Source organism: Dermacentor silvarum, chromosome 3 (genome assembly GCF_013339745.2).
Source record: "Dermacentor silvarum isolate Dsil-2018 chromosome 3, BIME_Dsil_1.4, whole genome shotgun sequence".
NCBI classification, from domain to species: domain Eukaryota; kingdom Metazoa; phylum Arthropoda; class Arachnida; order Ixodida; family Ixodidae; genus Dermacentor; species Dermacentor silvarum.
The window spans coordinates 200,217,643-200,230,366 of record NC_051156.1 but is presented as its reverse complement, the minus strand read 5'-3'; the positions used below and the strand labels follow the sequence as shown (position 1 = coordinate 200,230,366).

The window sequence follows — 12,724 nt, the reverse complement described above, 5'->3', positions numbered from 1 at the left end:
GCAGCGGCCATTATTATTATTATTATTTTTATATAGCACCGGCCATCATTTACAGCCCCCCCCCCCCCCCCCCCCCCAACCTACGTGCACATTTAATGCCAGTAACAAAAAAAAAAAAAAAAATACAAGCAAATGTAAGCCGACATTTGATTAAAAGGTTTACCGCATGCTATGCAATCTCTCTTGTGCTTGTATCTCTCTTGGGCTTGTACATGGAAAATAAAACTTAATTAGTATGAATGATCATAACCTTAACCTAGACTACTATTAGTTAATAATGCAGAAACTGTGCATGTTTATGTTCTGCGTCATGCGTAGAAATGACAAATGGATACAGGGACAGCAGCTCTGCTTTATGCAAAAAAAGTTGAAGACACATGACTCGAACATCAGAATATGCTTAGTCACACTCCAGACTTGAAGGCTCTCTTCGGTCAGACTTCTCCTATGTGTACACTCTCCCAACGACAGTGATGATGGCTGAAGGCAACTCATTTGTAGAGCAGATGAGGCGACACGTGGTATGGAGTAAACAAAGCACAAGTGACTCACGCGCGATGGTTGATGTGTCTATATAAAATATGCACGTCTTGCACATTAATGCAGTAGTTAACACCAAGCTTCACAGGATGAAGAACACAATGCTAGTCACTTCGAGAGAAAAAAAAAAAAAAAAAAGGAACACTCAAGAGAAAGCTTCGCACTCGCGTATACAAATAGCTCTGGAGCCACTACATGTAAGTGTTTGTTGCGTGACCACATGATCATCGGCACTGACACAACAGACAACATGTGACAATCGCGCACGCTACTGTACTGCCTCAATCTGCTGGATGTACCACAGTTTAATTGGAACAGCTCCTACAATTAACAAGCCACTTCTAAAAACCGGTTACAGATAATGTTCCCCATGCAATGGAGACTTTAGTACAACTATCTGCGTTCCCCGAAGAATGTATGCACCTCCGGCAAGTTGGCAACTCATGCTCAGTCACAAACGGCACTCCCTTTCTCTCCCGTAAGAAAAATCTAAAACTCGTGCTGTTGCCGGTGCTTTACAAAGAACGAGTTTTGACGTTCTCGGGTGACCTTTGAAGCATGGCAAAGACAAGATGGATTCTCATGCACCAAGGTGATGCATTTTTGCGCGCACACACAAGGAAACAGCACTCTAACATTTCAACCTTTTGAAGTGTACTTTGCCAAAATAGCACTCTGAAAATTTTACACCTTTCCAAGCGAATTTCTGTATCTAAAACTTTGCCACCACTTTAGTGCTCTGCTGGGAAAGATCTCTGAAAATACTGCACAAATTATTTTGTCACGTAACAGTAATCGTAGTCATTCTTGCTGAAGTCCCTTTCCTTAATGCGGTGTGCCCAGTGACTATCCTGTCAGTAAAGATACAGTGGAGGGAAGTGTCCTCTGAAATGATGGTTATAGCACAGCATTTTTAATGCTACGCCCTTTCACACCACATATCATTCATTGTCTTCAAGGTCAAGAAATGCACACGAGATTGACGACAATCACTGCAGAGTAACAAATAAAAGTGCACCGTAAATGGTATACAATTTTTAGTGGCGTAGTGGGACAAATGTACACCCCAAAAGGTGCCAAGTTTCCAAGAGTAAGGAGTGCAACGGCAGGGAGTGGGGAGATTCTGCATTCCTTTAGGGACTGAATGTGTGATAAAAGACAGCATTCTGCATTTGCACCGAACCATGTGAAGAAAAAACAAAAACAAAAGAAACTGAAAAAAATAAATAATGGCTTAAGCTCATCAACTTGCATCTCCCCACGGCATTAAACAAGGCCACTTATTAATCTCTTAGTTCCAACGTGTCAGGTCCAGATTGAGACCCAACAATGACATTCCCAGCAGCATAATGTGAACAAACAAATAATAGAAACAGGCAAGTAATGAAGGAAATAAATACAGTGCTATTCCCTCAATACAAGATATATAAAGGCTTTATGTGACTAAAGTGCGCTGCACTGGCAGAGAACAAATATCGGCAGAAACATCTCAGTAGGGCGACAATAGCTGAAGTGCACAGACAGGCTCAATGTGGAGCAATATGGGCGATTCGAACGTGGATATTCCACTGCAATACGAACACAGCCAAGGGCAGGGTCCTCTGCTCTTATCTGCTGTACATCTATGGCTGTTAGCACAATAGTTGTAGATACGCTGATGAAGCAATTATTCACCATAAAAAAAAAAATCATGCCCACAATGCCTGGTAGCCAGCATGTTGGCTCTGCTGTGTTTAGTCATTCTGTCTGAAAGCTATAGGCATTCTTAACATGTGAAGGTTTGGTTTAAATAGACAGCAGTAACAGTAGATAATTATTTGATGCAGACAACCACAAATTTCATCAACAAACAGTAATCATCACATAAACTTCAGCCAACTAGAGTTCAACATAACGGGTAAACGGCCAGTGTGGCACAAGAACCAAGAGTGTGCTCAAGATGCGAGGACTGTAAAGCCAAGAACACCTTAAGGAGTTTGGATAGACAATTGCACTGAGGGCAAAAGGACCAGAACACCCTGACAGTGAAAGTTTTAAAAGATTTTGAAAGACCATGACAACAGCTTGCAATGAGCAATGCAATGAGACAAGGCTAGCAGAAGCTCTTTACAAATTAAGGTCAGGATTGAAAAATGTAGCCACAACTGTGTACAAAAAGAAAGCATCGCAAGACTCCTGAACCTGGCCACATAGTGAATAGAAAGCCCGGTAAACCTGGTCGCACAAGAAATCTTCGCCTCAAGGTTTTTGCAGATAACCGTCTGTACAAGCTAGTGGTTTTGTACCACGATACCAAGAGGGACGGAAATATAACATGGGCACAAATCTACGCAGGTGAAATTCATGAGTTTGGTTTGAAATTGGGCAATCACTGAATGTGCTTAAGAGGAAACATGCAGAAGAAAAGATGTGCAAAGACAAGATGCAACACAAAGACAAATACAGTGCTGCACTTGTGTGTTGCTTCACGTTTTCACATAGTTATCTTTCATTACATTCCTGCCCCAACCAGCCCATATGATCATCGCTCTCCACTTACGTGCCAGCAATTACAAGGTTGGTATAGTATAATGAAAGCAAACTAAAAGTACACAGCATAAAAAAAGATATGTTTTTGTCCAATCTTGAAGAGACTGAGTAAAAAAAATAAACCTAGACGTGCCATCTGTCAGTGCAAATTTCATGGAATGTCTCGTCAACTACAAGTACTTTTCAAGTATCTCATAGGGTTCACCATGAAAAATTGTAATCCTTCTTCGTTTCTGGGCCCTTGACGAGCAACTGAGAAAGGCAGGTAATGTTGTTTATAACTTATCACATAAGCATTTTCGGGCTTTCTTGAGCCAATGCAAATTGAACTCTTACAGATCAAATGCTGATGCACATCACGTTCAAGTGCACTTTACTTTGGTTCTGCTCTGCCCCGTTCACACTTCGTGCTTTGGAAACACTTGAAAGGTTCAGGGCAAACAGACCAGTGTGGATTGAAACTGCCCATGCGACAGGGGTACTAAGTGCTCATCGTATGTCTAAACTTGTTCTATAAATGTAGACCACCCCCACATTTTCATTCACTGGCATAGTCCAACCAACATTGAGGAGGGCTTGTAAAGCAAGTAATGATACTTGATAGGCGTGGAACCATTGCAGTAAGCAAACCTGCTGAAAAATCCCACAAGAGGTTTGCCAGAACAAGCCCCCATGCACTAGCCAGCAGTCTCCTCATATCACTGCGAGTGTTTTGGCAATTCTCAACTGATTTTCTGCAGTTAACAAGGTGACCTACACTAGCTAAAATGCTCGCACGTACATGCCATCAGCTCTGTTCAAGCATCCACTGTAACAGAAGCAACGTGAAATCTGGCCAAATCATCAAGATGACATCATTCATTGCCATGCATTGCATGCTGCTCTTCAATGTGAATGACGAGGAACACTGCAGTGATTCAGATCACAAAATGTTCAGAACTAGAAACAAGTTAGTAGCTGGTTGAACACGTAGCCCGAGAAACATTAAGGCAAAAATTTCACGAGGGAAAGGCTCACGTCTCTAGCTAATAAGAACTTTAGCCAAAAAATATGTCACAAGGCTTCAACTGAGCAATGCCAGGCTCAGCCAAGAATGGGCTGGTGCATACTCTCTTTTGGTGAAAATCAACGCTGCTAAAAGTAGAACTTTAATTTGTTGGGCACATTCAATGAAAGAATTTCACATCAACGCTGAAAAGTGAACGTGGCTAGCATCTACAAAAGCCACTGACTGCATGACATACAAGTAGACAATTTCTGCACTTGATGGTGCCCAGAGAGGTATTTGTGAATATAAGTTGGTCTGTTCTCACAAAATGTAGAGACAAAAAAAAAAGCCTTGGTGCTACACGCGAGATCACCGCTCCATATGCAACAGTTGTACTACTTATTAATAAACAAGGATGTGCCTTGTTATAAAGAATGAGCACTCATTATAAACAAAGATGCACAAATACTATACCCTGTTTGTGCTACAGATAAGTACACATCTTCCAGCATTGCCCAAAAAATCCTATTTTCTGCCCCTTCGTCCATATCTGCCTTGTGAAAGAATCTGCTCTCAACAACGTTGCTAATTTGACTGTTATGACGAATTGACCATTCCTCCCAAAAGTATTTGGCATTATTGTGAATGGGCATGGCCGTAAATGGCCATTCCTATATGCAGAGATTCCCTCTGGGTGCATATGCCCATACCCAGTAAGTCCCTACAGTCATACTGAAGAAAATGAACCGAGCACATGTAAAACAAAGAATCGACTTTGGCTGGATATTCTTATTTGACCTTCCAAGCAATCTTTCCGCTATCATATCCATGTGGCAAAGATCATGTAATGAAACTGATGTGCATTACGCTTAAAGAGTACAAGTTCTGAACCAGGTAACAGTGCTTCGAACAACTCAAGTGCCTTTGTTGCCGTTCAGTGTTAAGTGCTTATCATGTAACCATGTGTTAACCAATGTTAATTGGAAAAAGCTTTAGGGGCGCCATCCACAAGCTAAGATTTCAATTAAACACATTCAGAATCTATGTGCACAGTGGTGTGGATAGACACCAGTGCTTTTTACAATATACAGTCGTGTTCAATACGAGTTGCAACACGGGTGCTAGTAATTGAAGGGGCTTCAAGACTGCATGGCAGAACCAACAAACGAATAACTGCAGAACTAAACACAGTTAAAATTACCGGTATTTATTAAACCAATGTTTTGCATATAAGAGCCGCCATGCAGTCTCCAAGCTCTTTCAATCATGGGCACCGGTGTTGCAGCTCACATTGAACGCAACTGTACATGCATTGATGCACACAAGGTGACAAGTGCACAAACATTTTGTAGAACTCAAACCTTGTAGATTTCTGAAGAATCGAGTTGCTTAACAAATATTTCATGGCAGCTGCGGTGAAGTTGAAACCAGATTACTGGCAACAACAAAGAAAAACATTGATGTGCCCACAAGCATGGCAATGAACAATACGCACTACTTCCAGATTCTGTCTAGAATCCCTTTCTTCCCTTGTCCTGGTGAGCTAGATAAGCCCCAGCTGAATTTCTTGGCTTTATAAACCTGAGCTGCAAATATCTTGGCCACTGTTAAAAAGTTATAATAAAGATGAGCTGGTAGCTAGTTGGTTGGACAAAGTTTACATAAGCTACAGGGCATGTACAAACTACAAAAACATTGTTCTAAACCTTTGTTCGTAGTGCGTGCATGCCATATACCCCACGTAAACAGAGATGAGATGGCCTAACTGTCCAAACTTTAAACACATATACATGGAGCCAACATGAGAGGGAACACCTGATTTAAGTTCAAGGCTTTATGTTGAGAAAATTCAGAAGAGTCGGTTCATTGATGGTGACCTACCAGTTGCCTGCTGACACACTTCTGCAGCAATTGACCCTTTAGATAAGTTCCAAGCTGGCTTGCAATGCAGAATGCCCAAATATGGCAGCTCAATTGCATCGCTAAAATGTCTGTCAATGCATAGTGCATTGTTCTTGCTTTCGTGCACACCTTCCCGTCATGTTTAATGCACAAAAATAGCAACAGTGCATGAACTGTCCAGTAATCCCCATTTTATTTATGCACCAGCCACCTAGGGCAATTGTGCATAGCGAAAAAACTAACTAGCTTGGTGCATTCCTAAAAGGGTCTATCGTTGCTCTAGTACCATTAAACCGTCACCTTTCTTAACGGATCACCCTGTAAGCAACAGTAAGGAAATCCCAATAATCTTGTACAAGTTACCTTGCAAACAAAGGTACGATACAGAGCACAATATGGCCAAACAGCACCGGCTACCTATTGTTGTGTGTTGCCAGACAAGCGATTCTAGTGACCTCTCTTATTTCTACCCTGACTATCCAAGACGCCAAAAACGGTGAAATATTATCTCTTGCAGTTCTGAAACAACACAAGGCTTTGAATACTGTTGGTATAGTGTGCTTCTACAAGTGAAATTTCGCAGCAGCTTATACACATTGTGTACCCGCCAATTAACCAAAGTAATTGTAACAGCATGCACGTGCGAGTGCGCAAGGATTGTCGAAAACTGCCCTGGCAACAACTGCTAATGATTTCAGTAAACTGGTGAAGCAATGTATTTATTCAGGCCTTGCCTCACACAGTTGTGTCCAATGGCAGGTGCCAAAAACTGCCTATTAAAACTGTATGAGCGTGTCTGTGGGCTAAATTTAATTAAGTAGGACAACAAAAGGGTGAGAGAGACAAAAAAAAATAAAAAATTCGATTTCACACTGTGGCAAGATAAGTCCCAGTCATTCATAAATTGAGACAAGCAAGATGTGTGACGAGACATGCTTTGTCATGAATCACCTCCTCTAATGCTATGTTCAGTGTTTCACATGCATAGGCTGCACATTCCGCGCGGCCTGATCTCACATGTTGCAATCACGCTTATATTAAAGAAAGAAAAGTGCAAAAGAAATATAATCACAGATAAAACTTTGTTGTCATTGCAGGAAGCACTCGCAGCAAGTGTCGAGACAAACAAACAAACAACCAAACATAAACAACTGCAGACTAGAAGATGCAGAGAGAGAAAACATTCAATTAAGAGGACAAATGCAAACGCACACTAACACACGAAATAGTGCTGGTAAAGCCTTTAAAAAAACATCACGCCAAACTCCACACTTGTGATCGCTCAGACAGACAGACATTACACAAGCTTCATACGCATCTTGTGACCCAGATGAGACCCCACTCAGCCCATGTAAACAGTGTCCATCACACTTCACAGCAGCATCCGAGGTACAACACACACTGCATTCTCATACATTCAAAGATAATGATTTAAATTATTCGCAAGCACACACGCACGCACACACACACACAAGCATAACAGTATCATTTCTCCTCCCAACCCTCACCCTCAAAAACTCTGCACACACACACGCACGCACATTCTAAAATCCTCAAGTATAATGAGTAAAAAAAATCTTGACAACAATAAGCCCTAGGTCCCGCGGTACCTGACCATGCCTAGATGACGATACAATGGCATATTTGTCCTCGCAGCTGGCTTCGCTGCATCGTCATGGTGTCCCACCCAACAAATGACCGGGTGTCGGGAAAAAAAAAAACTTCCGCGCTTTTTCACCACAAGTCTTGTAGTGATCACATGACAACACAGTCCCTCACAGAGTCCTCTCGTGGCGAGTTTGTCATCGAGACAGAAGGGCCAACTTGGCGTCATAAACACAGCACTACTCGTTTTGAAGTTCATTTTGAAGAGGAGTTTCTTGTCCTGCACAACGTTTCTGCAGAACTTCTGCCTGTCCCCGACAGATCGTCACACCGGAATGGAACAGCAACTACCCCCACACTTTGCAGTGGGGTACATCAAAAACAAGTCTCCGCATCAACTACACTTTCAGACAACCAATCCATTCCACTTTTAGATATTTGTCTGATGACCACCCATGTGTGAGGCTAAGGAAACAATTCCAGCAGCAATTTCATTTGTTACACACCTCACAGCAACAGACTATATATGCTATGGTTCAAATGAGCTCTTAACACACCTGGCTTAATAGAGGAAACTTGTTTATGCTCCTATGTCAGAACAATTATTTTCATCACCCAGTTAATCTTGAGCACAAAACCTCGTAAGATCTGCATCAAGAAGTGGAGAATTTTTTTAGCGTTAATCTGAAGCACAGAAACATTGTCACATATTAAAACACTTCGCGGTACACTCTTTTTTTTTTTGTTCACCGAGCTAACCTGAAGTACAGGAACACCTTCCTACATAAAACATTTCCCTCAAGGTGTGCCGTATATCTTTTTCTCACCGAGCTATTGTGAAAGACAGAAATAAAACATTCACCCTCAAGAAGAGTGAAATGAAAAGCATACTATTTCTTGGCCCTTGTAGGGTGTTGTGCCAGTCTTGTCACCGGCAAGGTATGCGAATGCGTTAATCATGATTTAAGTTTTTGCGCCATTATGTTTAGGTCTCGCAAGTCGTGAAGTCTCTAATAATACCATGAGCAACAACTGCCTTGCAGTACAACCCCCCAATTACCCGTTGACGACTTCGTCTAGAAAGTTGAGCATGCGGCTTTGAGCAATAATGATTAACCGCGATTGCCCCAGTACACCTTCTTTACAAGCCCCCGAACAATGACACAAAATTATAATGAAACCCTAACCCTCTTTAAAAAACACCGGAACTAGTGAAAACTCAATTTGGCCTCAATCAAACAGGCACTTGCGAACGAGCACCTCACCGAGTTATCAAGGTATCCTGTCTCTTTTTACATTAGTCTCCCCTCAGCCTCGCCGAAAACGGCCGTGCAAATGGAAGGACGTGCCCTGGAGAAACGTGGCTTTCCAGAGACAGAAAAAAACAACAACAAAAGAACGACCAGTCGGGGAACAGGCAGGACCTGCTACACTAGCAATCGGGCAGACTTGACTCTTCTAGCATCAGGGACAGCTGATCTGTCTGAAGGCCATCCCACTTTGGCTGTGGCAATGCGGGTCCACCCTTCAGAAGGGTGGGAAGTACTGTGGCGGTGGGTGGCCATTGCGAAATAGGGCCACCACGGGGGAGGAAGGGGCCGACGACGATGAGGGTGGCGGCGGCGCGTCCTCTTCCTCCACCGGGGCGTGTTGTCAATCCCAGCCATTCTCCTTGATCATGTGAGCCAGCTCGATGATGTACTTGCCCTCCTTGTACTTCTGGCTTGACTCGAATGCATGTTCCTGCAGTTGTGAAGGGGAGACAGGCCAGTACAAAGTGTCATATAGGTGTAATGTCAAGATAAAAGTTATTAGAACCTCCATATTACTGTACGAAGATGAGACCCTCCCATTCAACAGAACATGTGCAGGCAATATGATAACGCAACAGCACGTTAATTTGCTGTAGATGGAGCAGTAAGGAATAGAAAACTTATTCGAATTGACCACTTCCAAGCAGGAGTTCAAGGCAAGAGGTCGACTTGACATTTCACATGCAGAGGCGATACAAAACGATGGTCAAGCCCAGGTAAACCCAGTTGGTGGCAACAAAGATTCGAGTGATGGGACGAGGCTAAGGAAGTTTCAGAGCTGTGCAGATGGCACCGGGTACAGACTGGTGAATAGTACTAGGAGAAGACTCTTTATGATCTGCAGTGGACTCAATTATGCTGGTGATGGTGATATATGGCTTTGCTGACAGGGAACCTGGAGGGACGAGGGGTTACTGCGACAACCCGAAGGTTCCGTTCAGAGTTGCATAGGCCAGTCACTTGGGTTTGGTCCAACGAGAGACTCGGGCATAAATGAGATGTTGCACACCTGATCCACTGCTTGCTCAAACTTCTGCGTGCAAATGTGAATACTCCCACAAATGCAGCCAAATGAGGGAGTAATCATGCTGCAGCATTTAAAGGGGCCCTGAACCACCCCTCGGGCTTGGTGAAATAACATAGTCCGCGAGTAGTATACGCTGTTGTGAACATCTCAGCCAAGTTCTGCTGTCGTACGCGGTCCGTGGAGCTCGCAAGCGGAGCGCGAAGTCACCTTTTTCTCAAACGCTCTCGTTTCAAGAACTCCATGATCCTCGCTCTTTTCTGTGTGCTTTATTTCGCAATAAAGCACACTCCAATACGCGGCTGCTATTGGTCGCTGCGGTCGGCTACACCACAGCAGCCGCTAGTCCACTGGATCAGCGCACTGTGGCTCGCTGAGGACAACCGCGTTTGGCTTACGTTTAGCGCTTCGTAGGCACCAAAATCGGAAGTCCAAAACGAAATTTGAACTGCGCGCCATGGTGATATCTCGGACGTCACGGTGACGTCTTCGCCATAGCCTTCGCAGAGCAAGTCATTGGAAGAGGAAGGGGACGTGTTTGATTGCCGATAACTCCGCTTCTGCTGAACGCATTGAACTACTCTTTGCAGCAAAGTGATTCTGAAATAGCCTATTTTCACTTCAAATGTCTTTCTCAACTTCGATAAAAAGGGGTTCAGGGCCCCTTTAAGCACACTTATGCACACTAAGCATATGCAGCTCTGCATTCAGCAGCTAATGGAGATACACGAGACAAAATAAGATTGGTCAAGTTTTATGTCCTAAAGCAAAAGGTAAGCCATGATAAGATGCTGTGTAGCAGAGGACTTCTGATTAATTTTGACCCTTTGGCATTCTTTGAAGTGCACTAAGTCCAAGCAAATTTTTGTATTCTGCAGAACAGTATGCCTATAGAGAAGTTTCTGCCTTGCGACCTTGGTAATGTGGCTACACCAATGAACAGCCCTAACCTCAAACACTGGGTTTGAACATGAGATGTGAGGGGCTAGGAAGTGACCAATAAGTTATCAAACCTAGAGCACTTTGACTCGTTTCAGCAGCAAGTCACAATAACAAGAGGAAAAAAAAAAAAAAAAAACAGAGACCCTAATTCCATCAATAAAAAGGAACGAAGGCATTCTTTAGCCTATAAGGAAACAGCCAACATGAAAGCATCTCATAGTGATTCATTTCATCACCATTCTGTTATCTTATCACCCAATGCACAGTGTGGCCAAAGCTGGTGGTAAGAGCAGTGCAATGGAGTATGAGCCAATGATACAAAAGTGGTGGTTACAACAACTTAGTTTAAGTACCCATTTCTTGAATTCAATGACCAGCTGCAGTGGCTCAGTGGCTGTGGCGTTCTACTGCCAAGCATGAAGTCACAGGTTGAATTCATGGCTACTTGTGGAGGACGCATTTTGATAGGGGCGAAATACAAAAACTGTTGAGTAATTAGAGTTAGGTGTATGTTAATCCTTTCTCTACCGCTGACGAGTATGGCTGTCACCGGTATTTGTACCAATATAGTCTATGACGAGCACAGTTGTCATGAAGCCATGTTTCTGGAAATATCTGGGGCATTTGGTAGACTTTTATATCTTACAGTACAGAAAGGGGTAAAAAACAAACAGGCAGTCAAAAATCCACAGCCTTGCACTATGGTGTCCCTCATGGCCCAAGTGTTGCTTTGGGATGCTAAACCACACGGATCAATCAATAAAATAAAATGTAATATGGGAGCAAAATGGAATCGCAACATCCTACACAGCTACGACGTAAATAAAATGCAACATCACGGTGCCAGTACTCACGTATTTCCAACCAAGTGTGGTTTTGCAGCATTCGCAGTAGATGTCAGCCACTGCATGGAGACCAGTGAGTAAGTAGCGCTCCTCTGCTGGCCCGCACCCGACATTCACCCTGCAATGGGATAGGGCAAATTATTGTAGAGGCAACAATTGTAGAGCACATTGCAACATGTACGGCACAGGCCGTTGCTAAAGGGAACACTCCACTGGTATTTGGCTAGCAATTACAGCTAGACTTTGGCAGGAAGGCATGCAGGTTCTTTTTAATGCAGAAATATCAGCTAAATGGGCGCTATCACGCAGCCATTAAAGGGAACTAGGCCTTCCCTTTAAGAGTGCAAAGTACTGTAAGTAAAACTACACTGCCGCATGCAGCAACAGTAGGTTTTATCTTTTAACTCTCTCAGTCACAGGCTTGTCAATGTGGAAACAGTGCATGGCCTGAAAATGGCAACCAAAACACGACTGTAGGATCCTCTTATTGTGAGATCAACTATACGACAGCAGATTAAAGGATCACTGTAGATTTAAGTTGCTTCTAGCAGTATATTGAGCAAAACGCAATGATACATATGCTCACTTCAAGAAACACAGCTTGTGTGTTTAAAGATGCAATGTGTTACGAACACTTTGTAAAACACGACAACAGAACTCAAGCCAAGCTCAAGAAATGCATGTGCATTACTTAAAACAACAACAAAATAATAATAATAATAAGAAGAAGAAGAAGAAGAAGAATAAACTTGTGCTGATTGAGACCAGTTTGAAGCAGCACAGCATTGTGTCAAAAGATTAGCTTAAGAACTGCTACGAAGAAAATTTCCCCACCACCTGTTCCTTTACAGCATTCCTTCTGTGAAAGATGCAACACCATGTTAGGTCCTATATGAGAATCTTGCAGATTTAACCAACCCAAGCAGACAGTCGCTGAACTGCGATAAGGTAGAGTCATAACAGCGGCCCGTTTCAAATGACGACAAGCTAGCAAAAACCGAGCAAGAGTACATCATCTAAACAGAATGACTCATTT

The 12,724-nt window shown here is 43.0% G+C and overlaps 1 protein-coding gene across 1 annotated transcript in view; it reads right to left on the bottom strand.

Moving 5' to 3' along the window:
- Window positions 1-332: 332 nt before the first annotated feature.
- LOC119446471 (protein yippee-like 2) overlaps window positions 333-12,724 on the bottom strand; it is a 28,265-nt gene continuing 15,873 nt past the window's right edge. The window contains exons 4-5 of the mRNA XM_037710906.2: window positions 11,698-11,806; window positions 333-9,307 (exon numbers count right to left, since the gene is read on the bottom strand). Of these exons, the coding sequence (XP_037566834.1) occupies window positions 9,218-9,307; window positions 11,698-11,806 (199 nt within the window). The 3' untranslated portion in view covers window positions 333-9,217. The remainder of the gene's footprint in view (window positions 9,308-11,697; window positions 11,807-12,724) is intronic.